The sequence below is a fragment of the Rhododendron vialii genome, chromosome 7a (assembly GCF_030253575.1).
Source record: "Rhododendron vialii isolate Sample 1 chromosome 7a, ASM3025357v1".
NCBI lineage: Eukaryota > Viridiplantae > Streptophyta > Magnoliopsida > Ericales > Ericaceae > Rhododendron > Rhododendron vialii.
In genome coordinates, this window is record NC_080563.1 from 35,000,794 (window position 1) to 35,021,446 (window position 20,653).

A 20,653-nucleotide genomic window follows, 5' to 3' on the forward strand; every position below is an offset into this window, starting at 1 on the left:
AACCTTTTTTGTAAAGATTTTGATAACGCACCTAAGATTAAATCAGATGCCAACTGAAAGTGAAAATACTCTTTATATTCTTGCTTGTGACTTAACAACCACTCCACCTTGCTGAATGACATTGTGACCACTCCACTGTTGTGTAAGTTGGCTTTGGTGATGGACCTTGATGTTCCCTCCCTCTCTCCCACCTATGCAAGTCTAGAACAGATCAATTTGGATATTGGGTTGTAGTTGAGAAACGGGCACTTTGAACATAGTTCTAGGGAGATTAGTGGGCATTATTTGAGATTACATTTGTGAAATAATTTAGTGATGCAAATTGTCAATATGCAAGTACAACTTTTTATTTATTTATTTTAACAATCATAAAGGTATATATTTATATACATACACAAGTGAAAAAATCCACTTGGCTTTGGGACACAGATAAGAGGGACACTTTCAATTCCATATTTTTTCTCATTTAGATACCAGGTCTTTTTTTTGCTGCTGCAATAATACCAAAAGAAATTGGTGGGAAAACTCTACTAGCCTTCAATCATGCATGAACCAATTTTCCTTGCTCCCATAGCCTTAAAGTCATGGCTACAGCGACTTTTTTCCATTGCCTGGTAATATAGGATTTGTGCAATCGCATGAGATCGTCTTAGCTATTGGAGATAATTTACTTTCTATGTTGTGGGAGTATATATTCAATCTCCACAAGTCCGTACGATTTATGCCGAATTGTACCATAGTTTATGTGCACACCATCTGTGATCATTTTAGCAATACGAGTGAGCTTACCGTATGTTCTAGGAGTAAATATTCCATCTTGTCCACGAGCCTTATACACAATGGAAAACTCTACTAGCCCCCAAGTCTAAGTAAGTATACTATATATATACTATACAAATCCTAACATTTACTAAACACGATGGTCAAGCGGTAAGACATTGTGCCTCCTCAAGTGAGACGCGAGTTTGAATCCTTGCGCCAACATCTTCCGTTTTTTTTGTGTGTCAATGGTTAAAAAACAAACCTCCCATGAATTTTTTATTTTTATTTTTGACGAACAACTCCCATGAATTTTTGAGTGTGCTTGAGACTCAAACCCACACGTAAACTAAATTGTGTAGCAGTTGTACCACAAAGTCATTTACAATAATGTCATTTGTCACGCAAATCAATTACTATAACTATAAGTTCCATGTAAAATTTCAAATAAAATATTTATTTTCTTTAACCGTATACATTTTTTACATATATACTCATTTTCAAATTAAAAAGTAGAAATTGATGTAAGTTCGCCTATATCTTTTAAACATATAAGTCCGGTCCTAAAGAGGTGACCCCTCTATAGAAAATTTCTGGATCCGCCATTGCAAGCGTCGACTTTTCCGTGGCGGTTTAATGAGATTAAGAAAATATGGATCCACTAATAACTACGTAAAAAGGAAGTTCGATTCTTCTAAACTACAAATACATTGGGACTTCACAGAGATCTCTAGTAATAAAACCATGACAACCAGTTTCAATTTTCCTGATTATAGTCATGGTATCCACAGCCTTTTGGAATATCTTCTCAAGAATCAAAAATAACCATTACCGTTTTCTCCTCCAACTTATTAAAGGGAAGAAAAAGATGTGAAGGCACAAATCTTACCATGTTCAAAAATCTTACTAGTAGACCTGTCTTTATTTTTCTGAGACTCCTTTAGCTGGAGCCTTCAACGACCATCGATGGCACTAAGCGTAACATCATTGACAGAAGAAGCAGCTCCTGCACTAGTTGATGATGAGTCTGGATGCCTTCTAACACCGTTCATTATGAATGCAGGTTGCGTAGGGGAAAGCAAGGTGGTTTCATTGCATAGCATGAAAGCCACTTTTGACATGGTTGGCCGATCAGTAGCAAATTCTTGCACGCACAAGAGACCAATGTGAATGCATCGCAGCACTTGAGGAGCTAAAAATGACTCGTGATCTCTCAGAAATGGATCAACTATGTCCAAGGCTTTGCCTTCTCTCCATAAGTCCCACGCCTTAATGAAACATAACATGAAAAAAGAAGAAAGAAAAAAGCATTAAAATGGTGCCTTTCAACAAGGGAACATCTTATATCAGTGGATAGAAGCCATCATCCAAACAACAGGTAATAGCCTTGTTTCACAAGGATTAGGCTTCTCTGTGGTTCAGTATTGGATCATTCTCCCCGGGTCTGTGAGTCCCACTTGGCCTTTAGGATTTATCTTGAGGATCAGATTTGTTTTTATTAGTGTGCAGATCATCTAGGAATAAAATCAGATTGACCCAATATGGTAGCTACATGATTTCACTAATCGTCTTGGAAAAAATAACAGATGGCCTTCTATTATCATTCCTTGTTTTCCCACCCAAAACATATTGATGTTCCTTTTTAAAGAAGGTGTGTTGTAATCGTGTCGCTACTGATGGCCAGATAAAATTGAATTTTTCACACTGACGATCTACACTCCAGGGCCTAAAAATGACTAGATGGTTAAAATGAAATTCATCGTGGGTCCAACATTCCTGGACAGCTAGCAAGAATACATAAACTATTTGCTTACATGCCCAATCAAAGTCATGCAGTTGTCTTGATAATAGCTGCTGTTCTTTGTGCCACTAACGATCTCTAGTAGCAGAACCCCAAAGCTAAAAACATCAGATTTTATGGAAAATTGGCCCTGCATTGCATACTCTGGAGACATATAACCACTGAAATAAAACGAAACTAGACATCATTCAGCTGACAACAAAAACAAAATTCACATGGATTTTTCTCTCCGATTAGTACAAGGGATACTTACAATGTTCCAACTACTCTATTTGTGTTTGCTTCAATTTGGTCCCCTCCACATATTCTAGCCATACCAAAATCTGATATTTTTGGATTCATTTCAGCATCAAGTAAAACATTGCTTGCTTTCAAATCCCTGTGGATTACTCTCAATCTTGAGTCTTGATGAAGGTATAACATCCCTCGAGCAATCCCCAAAACTATATCAAAGCGCTTTCTCCAGTCTAGGAGCAATCCTTTAAATTTATTAAAACAGCATAGAATTATGCAACGTATATAGGTTAATGAAGGATTAGTTATGTAAATGTACTTGATTGAAGTAGTAGAAAAGAACCTGGCCTACCGAATATGAAAGAGTCCAAGCTTTTATTTGGCAAATATTCATAGATTAAGATTTTCTCTTCTTCTTGAATACAACATCCCAACAGCCTCACAAGATTCCTGTGCTGGAGTTTGGCAATCAGGCTAACTTCATTCTTGAATTCCTCTACACCTTGTCCTGAGTTTTTTGCTAGCCTCTTGACAGCTATTTCCTGTCCATCCAGTAGCCGACCCTGAACCAAGGTAAGGATTAGCTTATTTCATTGTCAACTACACATAGTAACAAAGGCAGAGATTTATCTCCATGGGGAAGAAGACCCTACCTTGTACACTGGGCCAAAGCCTCCTTGACCTAGCTTGTTTGCAAGAGAAAAATTGTCCGTCGCTGTTACTATGGTGATCAAATCAAACAATGGTAAATCTGCATCCGCTCCTCTTTCATCAAAGAGCTGCAATGTAGTCCTTCCTTTTCCTGTCAACTGTGAATATTAGGCTAACACAATTTTTTAAAAAGCCTATCAAGTTAGGTATTCAGTTAATATTAGCAAATGGGAAGATGAACAACCAATCAAGAAAGCCTGACAGAACCCATCAGGGTAGCCCAGTGGTTCAACATTGTCAATTGGATCAACGTAAACTCAACGGTCTTGTGTTGGACACACCTAAATACGCACTGAACATGAACACATTGACACAGCTTATCACCGTATCCGTGTCGGACACGCATAGGGCACCGACGCATCTTGGACAATCCGGAATACATACAGGACACGAGATGTGGCTTGACAATTTTTTTTGGATAGAACATCTGGGACACTTGTCTTGCTTAAACATGGCATGGAACACGACAAACCATGTATTAGAATCTGAAAAAGTTGTTGCATGGGTCAAATGATATCATTTACAAACTTATGGTTGAAATTCGCAAGTAAAAAAATGAATCGTCTTGTGTTCTCTCTGTCCTTTTACCTTTCCCTTTCTCTCTCTCACGTTAACAGCATGGTTAGAATGCCTAGATCAACATATCTCAACCTCAATTAGCTCGAAACAAGTACTTTGTGGACCATCTATCAGTAGTGTAAGATTTAGCTTAAGTTGTTATGTGGACATAATATTCATGTGCATAAGGAGTCTTAAAAATAGATTATGATTGCTTGGTACCCCTGCCATATCTGCATGCCTAATATTTTGGAAGATCTTCTGTAACTACACATGGGTCTTGCTATTTGATTCTCTCTACTATGGTTTTTCCATTAGCCGGTTCTCCAAGTATTTCTGTGTCCCTTGCTTTCATTCTTTGTTGATTTGGTTGGTAATTGCTTAATCCAGTTACTGAATGGAGCTTGTTTGATGAATTGACGAGATTTGATGCAGTTGTTAGTTAGGAGTAATTAGTTTTTTGAGCCGTTGGATGTTTTGGATGGAGTCGAAATGCTAAACCGTCTACACGAAAACTAGTGTTTTATATAAAGCCAGTAAGCAAACAGCGACAATAATAACAGTACATAAAGCATAAGTCAACTTACTTCTGACATCCTTTCTCTTCCTTAATCGGAGCAACACACAGGTGAGGGCTGTGAGTACCAAAGAGATGCTCACTGGAACAACAACCATAACAATAGTTGGCCGCAACGTGCTACTCTTATTGTCTGCAATGGACAAAAAAAATGTAAAGCACATAATTGTTATGGTCATGTCAGCCATGTTATTGGACACCGGCATGCCTCAAACATATATACATGTGTGACATGGATGATAAGAATCTTCCAACTTGATAAATTAAACCCCATCATTCAACTACAGATTCCTATCAAGTTGGAAAGCTTTGCATTTATCCTGAGACAATTAAGAAATGTTGGGTTTAATTTTTCACTAGGGTTAAGCCCCGGTTTTTACTTGTAGTTTCCCCTTCGTTTTTTAGCCGGACACACCTTGGACATGATTCAGACACGGCAGGGCATGCTTAGAATTTAAAAAGTTATCTGGATGGTCAAATGGTATTATGTGAAACCATGATCGGTGTTGGCTCCATAGGTCATCCTTCCCTTTGGTTGGCAATCCCATTTTACAAACCATCCGCCTAGGGAAGTGTTTGGGAGCCTCTTTTTTTTTTTTTTGCTTTTTGTTTTTTACATTTTTGGCTTTATGGATTATGACCACAACAAGAGTAGTGGTTGGCTTGATTACAATTCAAGCTACTTGAGATCGGCTCGTCGCATAAACAAGCTAAGCTCGAACAAATTTTTGAAACTCGTTAAGTTGCTAACCAAGCTTAATCAACTACCTGCTCGGCTCATTTGGCTCGTTTATCACCCCTAAATGTAATTGGTTTTCTCTGCAATTCCCACGTTTTTTTTTCATTGTATATGTGTGTTATAATCGTCCATTTTATAAAACGTGTAAGATTTGGTGGTGCCTTCTGTTATTGAGATTCCTTCGACTCAGCAGGTCAAAGCTGACTGGGACTGGTCAAATATGGTAATTGATGTTGGAGTTTTTTTTGCTTTTATCCCTAAACTATCCCTACTGTTGAGGGGATTTGAAATCAGCAAATTGGTAGTTCAGGAATTATGTAGAAAAGATGTGCACAATTTAGGGGGAAAAAAAAAAACTCTTTATGTTGATCACTTGTCCAAAAGAAAAGGAATCTTCGTCAGAAAGCCTTTTCCTTGAGAATACATTCAGTGTCTCTGGAATATGGTTGAACACGAATCTAGATCACAAGTTAGTAAGGAATCCAGATTCGTGTTCAACTATGTCAAGGGGCATCATGAAATTACTCCTTTTTCTTTCTGTTCAATTGAATCCACGTGCTGTTCAAAAAAACCAACGCGCTCCAGACAGAGCATGAAAAACACAGCTTGACTACTCTCATATACGCGCCGCCTTCGACCAGCCCCTAAGAGCTTACTGAACATCGAATCTCAACAGGAAAAACAGCAGTGAAATCGTCTCAATGAGAGGAAACAAATGAACATATCAGATCAAGTTGAGCAGTTTAGGAAACCAGCGACTTAGAAACTGACTAATCTATGAAGATCTGTAGGGGTACAGGAGGTTTGAAAAACCGATACGTAGCAGCCTGTTTTTAAATCTATAGGTAAGTTGCTTGATTAGTCATTTAGTCTAACCTAACATAACCCATAAGTCTATGATTTGTGAAACTAAGGAAAGAAATACTCAAAGGATAAATGTTACGAAAGATATGCTATACCTGGTGTGGCTGGTGGTGCAGCAGCTGGAATGTTCGTAATGGCTGGTGGTGCAGCAGCTGGAATCTCCGTAATGAAACTATAGTTCTCGTACCGAAGATTACAACTAGGTGTCAAAATTCTCCCTCCAATCTTTTCACCAAAGTACTGCGGAATATTTACAGTAGCCCCTTGGAGACAATTATTGCAATCCGTTTCGGACAAATCAGGTGTGCACTGTATTAGTCCATATACAGGCTGAAAAGCCGGACCAGATGTGTTCCCCGTCGCGAACTTGCGGCGGGCCCCACCCGACGCTGCCTGGCTGCGGAGATTGTTGAACAAGCTCCGCACTGCCTGCTTGAAATCATTCATGCTCAACGCATCTCTGCCGTTCACCATTAAATAACGCGGATCAGTTGCAACAATGCCATTTATGGACTTGTTCGAGTAATGCAGCATACAATAGTCATACCATCCGATCGCCCCCTTGTTATTAGGAAGCAGTTGTGGTAGCTTAATAATGGAATTGTTGATACAACTACGACAGGTATCGAGCTCAACGTCTCCTCTGCAAAGCACAATTGCATAAACTTTGTCCGGATTTTCGCCAAATGAGGAATTGTAAAACCCATATCTATCGGTACTGGAGGAAAGGTTAGAGAGGAGGGTGTTGAGGTTCGTCTGGTATTTACTATCAGGTGAGTAATTGCCAGATTCAGATATATAAGTGTAGTTTAGGAAATCAGGCTGGGAAACGGTGAGACTAACAATGTTTACGAGAATGAGATGGAGGAATAGAAGGTCTCTCCATGAACCCATATTATATTCATGAATTAAAGGGAATCCGAGTACTGGACGAATTTAAAAGTTGCCAAAGGTAGGATTCTAGGAATACCAAAAGCAGAGAGAGGGTCGATGAGTATAACTTGAGGAAGGAAACAACCCCAGAAACCCACCCACCCGAAAGCCTAAGGAAGCTTCTATGGTGCATAACATGTTCTCACTAGGCGTAGAGAATCTCATCAAAGCTTAGCTACGGATTGACAATTATGATATTTTCTTTTTCCTAATCTATCGGAGGGAATTATAAGGAAAGGGAAGGATACGATTCGTGGAGTTGGAATTTGAACCCAATTAAGCATCACGCCTAAACGAGAGTGCCTTGACCAGTAGACCAACCTGTTAGTCTTGAATCTTGAATGACAATTATGTCTGCTAGTTTTAATTGTATAATGAACAAATTTGTATGCAAACTTCTTATGTGGAACTCAGACCGGGTGGTTGTTCAAAAGCATTTGGTGATTTATTCTTTCTGTCAAAGGTTTTCAATATTGTAACATAATCCCCTAAGCAGACTACGACTTCCCAAGTCAAACGAAAACAAAAATAAATAGCAAAAAGAAAAAAGAAAGAAAGAAAGGATAGAAAACAACGATTTTTAACTCCAAAAGTTTCCAAGATTTTGTCTCATTTACTTAACTGGTTCATTTAACGCGTCCTATGTGGAAATTTCGTTCCTCGGCTGCCATTACAGCGGAATCATCAAGAATTTAACAAGCTTTTCCAAAGCCAAACATGACTTTGTTTGCTTGGGTTTTCCATAACCACCCCTCAGTCTTTCTCTCTCTCAACACGGTCCCCAATAAGTTTTGACAGGGAAGGATTTAGACATTAAAGAGAAATCAACAATAAATTTTGAAGTAATCATTTTTGACAAACCGGAGAATCGAACACAATTATCAATGGTAGGATCAAGGAAGAACTTTTGTATATCCGAGCGTCGACTCTTCCATGGCGATTTAGTGAGATTTAAGAAAATGAATCCATGTACGTAGAGAGGAAGTTCAATTATTCTTCTAAACTGCAAATACATTGGGACATCACAGAGATGTCTAGTAATAAAAACCATGACAACCAGTTTCGATCAGTTTTTCCTGATTATAGCCTTTTGGAATATCTTCTCAAGAATCACAAATAACTTTTTCTCTCTTCCAACTTATTTAAAGCGAAGAAAAAGATGTGAAGGCACAACTCTTACTATACGTTCAAAAATCCCCTAACGTGTAATAGAATTATTGTTAGAAAGATTACACATGATTGGTGAGTCCGATTTCTAACTCCAATCCCTTATTGGTTCTTTTAACGCGTCTTATGTGCAAATTTCGTTACTCAGCTGCAATTACAGGGGAATCATCAAGAAGTACTTAAAAAAAATTTGATCAAAACCAAAAAAAAAATTGACACAGAGAGGAGTGGCTTTATTGCACTATCTAACCAAATACAATTCATCTTGACCGATTAAGTCACCCTCAGCATTACATGCACCTAGAGAAAATTTCCAAGTAACCATTTTTGACAAACAGGAGGAGAATTGTTGTATATTCAAGCGTCGACTTTTCCGTGGCGGTTTAATGAGATTAAGAAATATGGATCCACTACAACTACGTAAAAAGGAAGTTTGATTCTTCTAAACTACACAAATACATTGGGACTTCACAGAGATCTCTAGTAATAAAACCATCGCAGCACTTGAGGAGCTGGAAATGACTCTTGATCTCTCAGAAATGGATCAACTATGTCCAAGGCATTGCCTTCTCTCCATAAGTCCCACGCCTAAATGAAAACGCAAAATGAAAAATGAAGAAAGAAAAAAGCATTAAAATGGTGCCTTTCAACAAGGGAACATCTTATATCCATGGAAACAGTGGCAGACCCAGGAATTCTATATACTGGGGGCACTTATTATCCACAATATTAAAAAATATTTTTCTGTATGTATACCACTAAATTATCGTTTAACCATTAAATATTGATCACGCATTCTATTTCGCAATCGATTTTTCACAATATTCATAATAAAGAAAAGAGGTAGAACGAAAATAAAAAAAAAATAAGAAAAAGGGGTAGAACGAAAATGAAGAAATAAATGAAAGAGTTAGAACAAAAATGAAAAAAATAAAGAAAAAACAAGGGATATGAGACTTTTTTGTATTTATATCTAACTTTTGTTTACAATTCTTGATCCGAACCGACCAGTTTTTAAATTGCAATTTTTACAGTATTTGTACAAAAATATTAATTTTTTATTTGCATATACGTAAGTACATAGTCGTACCTTATTAGTCTTTTTTAAAAAATATGGGTTCAAATAAGTCAAGTAAAAATTTAATGTCCACATGTATCACGTACTTTTTCAATTAGTGGAAAACTTTACAAATCTTGTGAGAATTTAAGCCTATATATATATATATATATATATATATATATATAGAGAGAGAGAGAGAGAGAGAGAGAGAGAGAGAGAGAGAGAGAGAGCAATTAAATAGTATGAGGATCAACATGAAAAAAGATTTGGGTGGGTGGAGTTGAACCCCAGATGCTGTGCCTCTTTTATCTTGCATGCTTACCACTCTGCTAATGTGGAGTTTTATAACAACTTCTAGAGATATATTATATTTAACCTACTTGTGTATAATATTTTTTTTAAAATTTTTGGCAAGCCCCTGGGGGCACGTGGGGTGGGTCCGCCCCTGCGTGGGAAGAAGGCATCCTCCAAACAAGAGGTAAGAGCATCCATAGTGGTATAATTAAAACCAAAAGGTTGCTAAGATTAGCAACATTTGCTAAAAAAAGAGCTTACATTAGAATAACTAAATTTAGCAACCTCTTAGCAACTCATCAAATTTTAGTCATAGGATAATCAAAACTAGCAATCTTTTGTCAATAATCAAATTTAGTTGTCCTCACATTTCCTCAATCAAGTACATTATCATTACACAAAAACATTCTCTGTCTTCCATTTTTAACATGTTTCTAACTTTGAAGAACGGTTTTTATTTTTTTGCAAAAACAGTTTTTTATTAAATTTTTTTTTCCAAAAACTGTTCTTTTGAAGAAAAAAAGAACTTTCTTTTATTCAAAAAATGTTTTTTTAACTTTTTCCCGAAATTTTTTTTAATCAAAGTTTAAAAAAACTAATTTTCTTTTTCTAATAACTTGTTTTTATTAGTTTGAAAACTATTTTTAAAAAATTGTTTTCTATGTCACAATTTCTAAATTTTTATAAGTTGAAAAGGTGATGTGAGAAGTTTTGGTTATTCAATTTTGATTGTACCACTATGGATCTTTACATTGCTAACCTTATTAACAAAAAGATGATGTGATAACTTTTGATCATTATCCAGTTTTGATTATTCCACTGTGAATGCTCTAATAGCCTTGTTTCACAGGGATTAGGGTTCTCTACATTCCGTATTGGATCATTCTCTCCTGGTCCGTGAGTCCCAACAGGATCTATCTTGAGGATCAGATTTGTTTTTATTATAGGAATAAAATCAGATTGATCCAATATGGTAGCTACATGATTTCACTAATCGTCTTGGAAAGAGAAAAAAAAAAACAGATGGCCTTCTATTTTGGTTCCTTTTTTTTCCACCCAAAACATATTTGACGTTCCTTTTTCAAGAAAGTGTGTTGTAATTGTGTCGCTGCTGATGGCTTGGGCCTACAACGACTAGATGGTTAAAATGAAATTCATCGTGGGTCCAACGTTCCCGGACAACAAGAATACATAAATTTTTGCTTACATACCCAATCAAAGTCATGGAGTTTTCTTGATAATAGCTGCTGTTTTTTTTTTTTTTTTTTTTTGGGTAAGTAATAGCTGCTGTTCTTAGTGCCACTAACAATCTCTAGTAGTAGAACCCTGAAGCTAATTATAAACATTACTCCCTCCGTACCTATTTAATTATCCACTACTGTTTTGCGTGCATTTTTAACGGTTTATATCTCTCGATGTATATTATTATGTTATATATTTTTAAACATTTTAAACTGATTTGACAAACATTTTAAACTGATTTTTTGAAGCTAGAATCTAAAAATCTGTCAACATAATTTTCGCAAACACCCAGTATGCACCCACATAAAGTATTTCTTTAGAATATCTCTGCTTCCTCACTAATTCTCTCCCTCAATCAAATAAGTGAAGTACGTTTGAAAAATCTTTACAAGCAAAATTCGATCAGTAATACATCTTTTTATTGTTAGAAAGGTTACACATGATTGGAGAGTGATGCGGTGCGCATAGAGGAGGAATACCATTTAAAGCATCAATTGGCATAATCGTAAATAAGTGGCGGCGCGACGGTAGAATTAAGAGTCAGGCCTACCTAGAGCATCGAGTGGCATAATCGTAAATAAGTGGCGGCACGACGGTAGAATTAAGAGTCAGGCCTACCTAGAGCATCGAGTGGCATAATCGTAAATAAGTGGTGGCGCGACGGTAGAATTAAGAGTCAGGCCTACCTAGGTTCGAACCGAAACGGCCCTACAGTCAGGACACAGTGCCGTGTGTTTTTTAGCCGTTTTCGGCCGTTTAGGGTTCCGAAAGGCCAAATTCGCCGTTTTAGGAAATAATCTTTTTGCTTATAACTTTTGGTAGGAAAGTCCAATAAAGTCCGTTCTTGTTGGAGAAATCTTGTTTTTTCTTATATTTTCAGAATATGTATTAATTTCGAAACTTTTCCGAAATTGGTATTTTTTTCCTTTTTCTAGTAGGGTTAGGGTTTGCTTCGTATTTAAGGAATTGTAAGCCTCAAGGCTCGGCAGTTTTTGATTAATTATTGAATGACAGAGTCTGGAGAGAGTTTCTATCACGTTTGTGATTGTCCTTGTTGCACGTTTGTTTCATAGTTCTGCCCTACATCAGAGAGTCTGATTGATTTATCAAAAGTTAGAACGACTATTCTTATTGCCACCGATGATCTCTAGAACTAAGGCACCAGTGAGTATTGCGTATAGTAACAGATCTTTCGTCGAACAGGGGAATTCTTGATAATGAAGGTAGGCTCGTAAAAGAATCATGAAAATTTGAGTGTTAACACTTCTGATGAGGGATTTTAGGAGATGAGGAAAATAGGATTCAATTAGTAACAAAATAACATGAGACTCATGACAGTGGACGAGTGGAAACATCATTCTTCTATGATTACCCAGAAGGATCACCAAGGCAAAGCAATTCTAGCAAACAGGAGACCTATATTACAATCGTCAATTTACTCAAATAGCATTGCTTTATAGAAATTAACAGATATGCTTATTGCTGAAATTCACATCCTGGTTCAAACAAATTTGATTATAGCTGAAATCACATCTTGAGAATTTAACGAGGATACAACTCAGTTATCGATACTTCATTTATTGAATGACCCGACACGGCCAATTCAGAACTATGTTCTTGAAGCAATGGTAGCTCTGAATTGGTGCTACCACTACGAAGAAAAAATGCTGGCTCTGACGGTACCGGAAGGCTGAGGGTGGAGCTACTAAGCATGAGAACAACTGAAGCCATAGTCGGTCTATCAGCAACATTTTCCTGGACGCACAATAATCCAATGTGAATACATCTTATCATTTCCCGCATGGAACCCGAATTAGCCCTCAATGTGGGGTCTATGAGATTTGAGGCTGTTCCTTCCCTCCAAGTTTTCCAAGCCTGCAAATTTTCAACATGTGACTTAAGGTTTCATGGAATGCTACCTTCTTTCATGACTTGTAAATGTCATGCATTTTTTCTTTTTATGGTATACAATGTTTCATGGAATTTTCATACTTACGTAGCTTAAAAGGTCCTCTACGTTCTCGCCATTACGTGTAGAGTTGTTTTTCTGACCACTCAGAATTTCAAGAACTAAGACACCAAAGCTAAAGACATCTGATTTGACCGAGAATTGCCCGTGCATCGCATACTCTGGAGCCATATATCCACTACATTGGTTAACAGGTTGGTATCAGTACAAATCTTAATATGTTCCAACTTCATGAAGTCCTTTCCTTGGAATAAATGCTTTATCCGTAAATGCACCAAAACCATTTGGTAAACATCAATGAAACAAAGTGGATATAGATATATATAGCGTGGGGGCAGAATCAAAAACTTACTAGGTCCCCACGATTCTATTTGTACTCCCTTGAGTTTCATCCACCACAAACAATCTTGCCATGCCAAAATCTGAAATTTTGGGATTCATGTCTTCATCTAAGAGAACGTTACTGGCTTTGAGATCACGATGAATGATTCTTAGTCGTGAATCTTCATGAAGATAGAGAAGTCCCCGAGAAACGCCTCCTATGATCTTGTAACGTCTATCCCAACCCAATAGTTTGCGCCCATTTGAATCTGTATGTTTTTCCACACATATGGTTGAATCAAACCTCAAATAAATTTCTAAAATTGTAAAAACATAGAAATCTTTTGCTTACAAGGACTTTAGTTTAACTCTAAACTGTCAAACGCTGAAATGGTATTTGCATCAAAGATATATACTCATATCTTTGTTAGTCTTACTGAATATTAAGTGATCAAGGCTTGACTGGGGCACAAACTCATAGATAAGAAGCCTTTCTGTTCCTTCCAAGCAGAAACCAAGCAACCTAACCAAATTCCTGTGTTGAAGCTTGGCCACTAGCATAACCTCATTCTTAAACTCTATTTCTCCTTGTTGAGATTCCTTAGCCAGCCTCTTCACTGCAATTTCTTGTCCATTCAAAAGCCTACCCTAAAAGTGTAACGGAATGTATGTTAACCAAACCAAACCACTTCGACCCAAAAGGAATTTTTGTTCGTTAACAAGAGATTCAGTTACCTGGTAAACGGCACCAAATCCACCTTGTCCAAGCTTATTACCATCGGAGAAGTTATTTGTTGCAATGCTAATAGTTTCAAAGTCATATTGCAAAGATCCCAGGATGCCAATTTGATCCTCAGCTTCAAAAACTGAACAAGTTAACAGTTGCGTCAACGTAAGCTACAAGTAAAATTACCAAGAAGATTTTCACATTTGGGGACTTTCTTCAAAGATTCTCCATCATAAGATTAGCCAACTGATACGGATTGTAACATTGTCAGTATACTAAAATTTTCCCCTGTTTTTCTTTATCTACCTCTATTTTCAAGGAGCAAGTGATTTCAACTGTAGTAAATGGAGGCCGAACAGCACTACGGGCCAAGATAAATTATTATAAGCTTACCTTCAACCTTTTGTTTTGGATTCTTCTTTTGCTTCCTCTTTCTTAGAAAGATGCAAACGCAGACAATGAATCCTATCACAGAACCTATTGTCGAAACAACAATAATGATGACTGTTCGAGTTGTATTATCATCCTTTCCTGCAAAATCCAGAAATTCTTTCTTTAGCACTTTACATAAGCTGAATTTAAAATGTTTCATAAGGTTGTAACATAGTATATATTGACGTGAAGGTTTCTAGATCCATGAAATGTAAAATGACCGTCACATATCAGATGTTCCTCTTTCAGGAATGCACGACAGTCATATTCGTTTGATAATTATTTTTCCTGAAAACTAAAGTTGTTTGGAAGCTGATCCAACAACGCACTATTCCTCATGTAAAACCTTGTCTAGCATGCCATGATGCTATGAAGAACCAACAGGCCTAACTTGTCACAACTCGCCGTATCCGTGTCAGAAATGTATGGGAGAGTTGGTGCTCTTACATGTTACCAAAGCTTAGGTTCTGGAAGATCTTTAGTTCAAGACTCTTTGTTTGCAATTTGTTCCCCATTTGAATTATGTTTCTCCCCTTTCTCAACGAAAAGGCAAGTCCTTCGGTTCCAGGTTCTAGTGATGGCTCACCAGTAAGAGATCAACGAAAAGCAAGCCTTCTTTGCATTTCTCTTCGCTCAATGTATGGATGTTTGCATCTCTATGTGCAAGACGGGGTTGCACGTGATGGAAGGTGTTGAATAGTTTGATATATTGTCATGCATATTTCCTAACAGCTTAAGCTTTTGGGAGAGTTGGTGTTCTTACAACACCGACCCGCCTCACACATACGTACATGTGTGACAGGGGTGATAAGATTATGTCAACTCAATAAAGTAAACCCTATCTTTCAACTTGAGATTCTTATGAAATAAGTGCATATCAACCTTCACGTAATGCAGTAGTGCTAGTAGGTCTATGGAAAAGGAAAAGAAAAAGAAAACGAACCACGTAATGCAGTCTTGGCAGCACTACATTTTTTTTTCTTCTGTTCAGCATGGGCCCGTCAAAAGGAATGTAGTGCTGCCAACACGGTATTATTGCAGTTCATTTGACACTGTGGTTTGTCCAGATTCCTTAAAAAAGAGGCCAAAAATTAGCAGAAGTATAGCCTTGAGTTACTAGTAATAAATTGGTGCTAGAATTGGTAAGACTCCATGCATGCACCGTGCAGACATGAACATACCTGGCGGTGGTGGAGGAGGAGCAAAAGTAACTGGCGGTGGAGGGGGCGGGGGCGGCGGTGCATCACCAACTGAAGATTCCACAAAAGGGGACAGATCATACTGAAAAATACAGCTTGGTGTCATAACATTCACAAATCTCGTCCTAAGAAAACCGTCCGTGTAAACTGCCTTCGCCGCCCTTAGACAACTGGTACAATCATCAGATGACAGGCCAGGGACACACTGCATTAGTCCGTACACATTCTTATACTCGGTATAATTCTTCTTATCCGTTGCAAACTTAAGGGAAGAATTACCTTCAGCCGCCCTGCTTATAAGCTTATCGACCAAATCAACCAGCGCCACATATATATACAATTCATCTGTGTCACCTTTAATGCTTCCCCCATACACGACTTGGGCCTGTTGCCAGTCCACGGATGCGAAAAATGACTTGTTAGAGAACCGGACAATACAATGAGAAGTTGATCCAAAATCATACGCATCTTTTTGGTTTGAACATTTTGTCATTATAGCCTGGATCGAGGAATTGACACATTCAAAACAACTTTGGTTCGTAAGGTCACCCCTGCAGAGTGCGAGAGCGTAGATAGTCTCGGAGTCTTGCTGTGGGACAGTGGCGGTGTAAAATCCACCGTACGTGCTGTTTGTGGTGACATTATAGGGGAGGGAAGAGAGAATTAGGTTGCGGTTTATGCCGTACGTGCTGTTTGCGGTGAAATTATTATTGGAACAGAATTGAGCAATTGTCAGGGGAAAGGTTGCGAGTATACAAGAAAGAAGGACAAGCAAATTCAAAGTGCCCATCAGTGATTGAGTTCAAGAACGACGCTTTCTAAAGGCTTTTCTTTTCTTCAGTACCAGTTGTAAAAGTACTGGAGGAATATCTAGTTCCATGTTCTTTTATCCCAATTTTTGTGGTTAAATAGAGCATTCATGAATTAAAGAGAATACCTACAGTGGGTTTATTAACTGAGTCATTTTTCTTTGACGCTGTCGTAAATAGGAGAGAAATTTCAAAGTCAGCTATGGGCCAGCCAGAGGAAGGAATACCAAAAGCAGAGGGTCGATTTCAGACGCGCTAACTTGGAGCATAAAGGAAACAACTACAGAAACCCACGCAAAAGCCTAACGAAGCTGCTTAACATGTTGAACCTGTCAAAGGTTTTTTCAAAAGCAATTTGGGGATTCATTCTTTATTTCTTTTGTGGCCTATTCCCTAGTTAAACTTGAACCTGTCAAAGGTTTTCAACGAATTCTAACTCCAAAAGTTATCGAGGTTTTCGGTCATTTTTCTTATTTGAGTGTGTATCATATGCACTATCGTTGAAACACACCAAAATGTTATGATTCCCAATATGTTATGAATTTCGTTGAAACACACCAAAATATTATGATTTCCAAAATGTTATGAATCTATTGCTAAAAAGTTACGAATCATATTGATAAAAAGTTACGAATTTTTAAAATAAAAGTTACGATACGAAATAAAATATTATGAATGACCGGTCCTATAAGTAATTTTTTATGAGACAGCACAATATTAACTACACAATAGGTGCATATGGGGTTTAGAGACCAAAACGACATGTCGAACATTTTTAAAAAAAAGGAAGGTTCAGAGATCTAGAACCAGCCTTGTTTTTGGACAAAAAAAGAAACTTTAAGAGAAAGTGGAACGGTCCCATACTCAGCTACCATTACAGGGAATCATCTAGAACTTAAAAGTCTTTTCAAAACCAAACAAAGTTTGACAGAGATAGGAGTGGTCCAGGCAATAAAGAGAAACCATCATGGTGGGAAATTTCCTGCATTGCTCATGTGGTCAAGGCCAAATACAATTCATCTTGACCAATTAAGTCACCCTCAGCATTACATGCACCTAGAGAAAATTTCCAAGTAACCAATTTTTGGCAAACAGGAGGAGAATTGTACACAATACTCAACCATAGGAACAATCAATATATTTTGAGTAACACTCTATGTTTTGATTTAGATTTTATTATTCGAATCATGATTATATGAACTTAAATGATTTATTTACGATATTAATTTTTTCTATCAAATCTTGTGTGCGAATTCCTAGGTTTTATGTTCATACAATGGTTTTAAATGTTTTATGATAACCGGTTGGATGAATTATTCTACGTAAGATGCGTCGTGCCGATGAGACGATCTGTGCTTGATTAGAGATGGTTCGTACTAGTAACACGATTCGTGCTATGCGGAGATAATCCATGCCGACTGGTGATTCATAAATTGTCTTTAGGAAATATCGCTAGGGCTTGCAATCCTAAGGTATTGAGCTGGTTGATTCGAATAGTTGACCTCTAATTGTTATATCACATGTTGATCGAAACATGGCCCGAAACAACATCTTGTCCCACTTCACATCAAATGTTTGAGAGACTAAAGCCAGAAGTCATTCAATGGAACAAAGAACGGAAAAACTTACCATGGCAACAATACCATAAGAAAAGATTACAAATGTAAAACACAATTCCAAGAGACGCTCTTTTTTCTAGCATTGTGACAAAAAGTACCCACCCCACTGAAGGGTGTTTAACTTACTTTTTCTTTTTCCTCCTTTCCAAATTGGGCTGCCTTGTCTACTCTAAAGTTTCTACTTTTGCTCCTTTTAAAAAACCTTCATTAAAGTTCCAAAAATCTAACAATACTTTCAATCTCACATCAACAAAGCCTTTAGTAGAATAAACTCCCTCAACAATTTGAATGGCAATAGACAACTACTAACAAGCAAAAAGTTGTATCAAGATAGATATATATGTAACAACTCGTTCAATACCAGGTACAGTTCTCTGAAACTTGAAAGGGGATTTCGAGTGCATTACCAAAATCTTTCCGCTCGAAGCGAAAAAGCAGACACACTTACATGTACTCATTTTACAAGTGTGAACTTTTAAGCAAAACTCTTTTGCTGAACTATCAATTTTTAGCAAGTAGAAGTAACAAACATAGGAAGAAACTTTGTCAAGCGTTACTTCAATAAAATCACATAAGAAATAGGTGATGATGTACATGTATGTGTAGGACAATCCGATGGTTGATGTCATCAAGGAAGCTTAGCATAATATGCATCTTTGCAATTTTTTCTAGTTCGTAGTGGAAGATCTTATCAAGAATCAGAAATGACTTTATATTTTCTCCTTAAACGATGTCCAAAAGACAAAAAGATCAGAGGGCTCAAAACTTTTCCAAAACCCAGCAGTATGACGTTGCCATATATGGATATTACTATCCTCAAGTACACCGGGGGATGGAGGAGACAACTCAGAGTAAACAGCTGCTAGAAAATCACCATTCACCGAGAAAGCATGACAAAACAAGTTCACTTATCACAAGGCAAATTACCAGAAAATACGAAGTCATTTCGACTCTTCCATATAGACCAATACACATGAGCAATTAAACCGAGTTTGGGCAACCGATCAGTAGATAGACAATCAAACTAATCAAACCATTTGATAGCAGAACCAACATTGAAATCTCATATTTCTGATTTGTGTTATGCCTATCTACACAACTTCCAGGACAAGCAAATCCACTCTCAGACATACATACGAAAACAGAAACACACAAGCATACGCACGTTCGAAAGCCAAACAAGTAGTAATAGGTCAATGAATCAGCGATATTCTAAGGCCGATACTATTCTTTCCAAAACGACGAAATTGATAATTATAGAAAAAATATTTTGACCTTGTAATGAACGACTAGGACTTAGATATTGACTAATGAAGCGCATAACATAACCTTTGACAATCGACCCAACGAGGCGTCAGCTTTTGAAAGCTTGGTAAAATGGTATCGTTTCCAACTCCATCAATGATATCTTGCTCTAGGTACAAAACCAGCCTATCACTCATCCATAGGTCTCCCGTTTCATTGGCCAACCGATTCTTCACAATGTTCAGACCAGAAAACGCCCTCTTAGCAGTCGCAACTGGTAAATACCAATGCTAACGTCAAAAGCAAGTAAACCAATGAGTTCACTGATCTACTCTCCACCAATTTTTTTTTTTTTTTGAATCAGCAAAGAAAGGTTTCCCTATCACTCTCCACCATTTTTTACCAAGCTCACTAATTGTATTCAGCCTTAAGAAGTCATTACTAGAGCGCACATCCAAAAGGTAAGTTTCAAGCTGATTGTCAAGTACCATGAGTTCTATTGGAGAAAAGTCATTTGGATAAAACTCAGCAAGGCACGTCAATTTTTTCTTGTCAATCCTAGAGAACCAGTTAGATGGAATCAAACATGCCACACAAAGTAGCAACTCAATGCTCGAGTCAGGAAAACGAGCATTAATTGGTTCTTGAATCTGCAAGACATCACAGAATACCTCGACCCTGTAGTATTGCAAGTTCGTAATCTCCTGAACTTCACCACTTCTTTGCCCTTTCCTAGTTAAGAGATCATCCATATTAGGAACGTCAATTTCATTGTCTGCACAAAATGTGGAAACCTCATCAAGTAATTAGGAGGTCCAACCACTCTCCCTCATCATGCAAAATCGTCTTTTGGACACTTCAAGTAATTCCACAGCATTCACAATACCGCTATTGTCTCATTGAGATCTATCAAACAATATCCATATTGCATATAAATAATAATGTAAACGGTGCCAAATGAATTAATGTAGTTCAGAAACCGCAATTCCTAAAATTGCAGAGACCTCCGGACGCGTTTTGAATCTGAATTTCAAAGAATATGAGCAAGAACTTGGACCACTAAAAAGGAAAATACAACCATAGCACTGCATTCCAATTGATGATGAAAGAACTTTCAACAGACATTAAGTAGATTGAAAAAAGATGCAACAAGCAGTTTGTTGGTCCGCTTTTCAAAGTGCTTACATCAAACTGAAGGTGGATTTGGATTACATGGTAGCAGATTTGTTACTTCAAGTTGGATATATCAAGGTCCTGCCAACCACATTATATGTTGCTAATACTTCTACTATATATATCAGGTATATATATCTTAATCACTTGTGGCAAAAAGTTTGAGCTCTCGTTTCAGAATTGTGCGACATTATATTGTGTGCTTCCCTAGCGAGCTGTG

The 20,653-nt window shown here is 37.4% G+C and overlaps 2 protein-coding genes across 5 annotated transcripts; both read right to left on the bottom strand.

Moving 5' to 3' along the window:
- Nucleotides 1–1,424: 1,424 nt before the first annotated feature.
- LOC131333924 (cysteine-rich receptor-like protein kinase 10) lies at nt 1,425–7,508 on the bottom strand. 3 transcript variants are annotated; one of them, XM_058368745.1, is made up of 7 exons: nt 6,339–7,492; nt 4,651–4,773; nt 3,448–3,596; nt 3,138–3,357; nt 2,814–3,039; nt 2,574–2,721; nt 1,425–2,027 (listed from the first exon to the last, which is right to left on the bottom strand). In XM_058368745.1, the coding sequence occupies exons 1-7, from the start codon at nt 7,135–7,137 to the stop codon at nt 1,713–1,715; spliced, it is 1,980 nt and encodes a 659-aa protein (XP_058224728.1). In that variant the 5' UTR covers nt 7,138–7,492; the 3' UTR covers nt 1,425–1,712. The 3 variants fall into 3 exon arrangements, with proteins under 3 accessions (XP_058224728.1, XP_058224730.1, XP_058224731.1); XM_058368747.1 differs by having other exon boundaries at nt 3,147–3,357; nt 6,339–7,482; XM_058368748.1 differs by lacking the exon at nt 2,574–2,721 and having other exon boundaries at nt 1,820–2,027; nt 6,339–7,508.
- A 4,774-nt stretch (nt 7,509–12,282) lies between these two features.
- On the bottom strand, nt 12,283–16,719 carry LOC131333922 (cysteine-rich receptor-like protein kinase 44). Of its 2 annotated transcripts, none has more exons than XM_058368743.1 (7): nt 15,601–16,719; nt 14,350–14,482; nt 13,965–14,095; nt 13,667–13,877; nt 13,261–13,498; nt 12,936–13,086; nt 12,283–12,814 (listed from the first exon to the last, which is right to left on the bottom strand). In XM_058368743.1, the coding sequence occupies exons 1-7, from the start codon at nt 16,375–16,377 to the stop codon at nt 12,482–12,484; spliced, it is 1,974 nt and encodes a 657-aa protein (XP_058224726.1). In that variant the 5' UTR covers nt 16,378–16,719; the 3' UTR covers nt 12,283–12,481. The 2 variants fall into 2 exon arrangements, with proteins under 2 accessions (XP_058224726.1, XP_058224725.1); XM_058368742.1 differs by having other exon boundaries at nt 14,350–14,487; nt 15,570–16,719.
- Between the last annotated feature and the right edge of the window lie 3,934 nt (nt 16,720–20,653).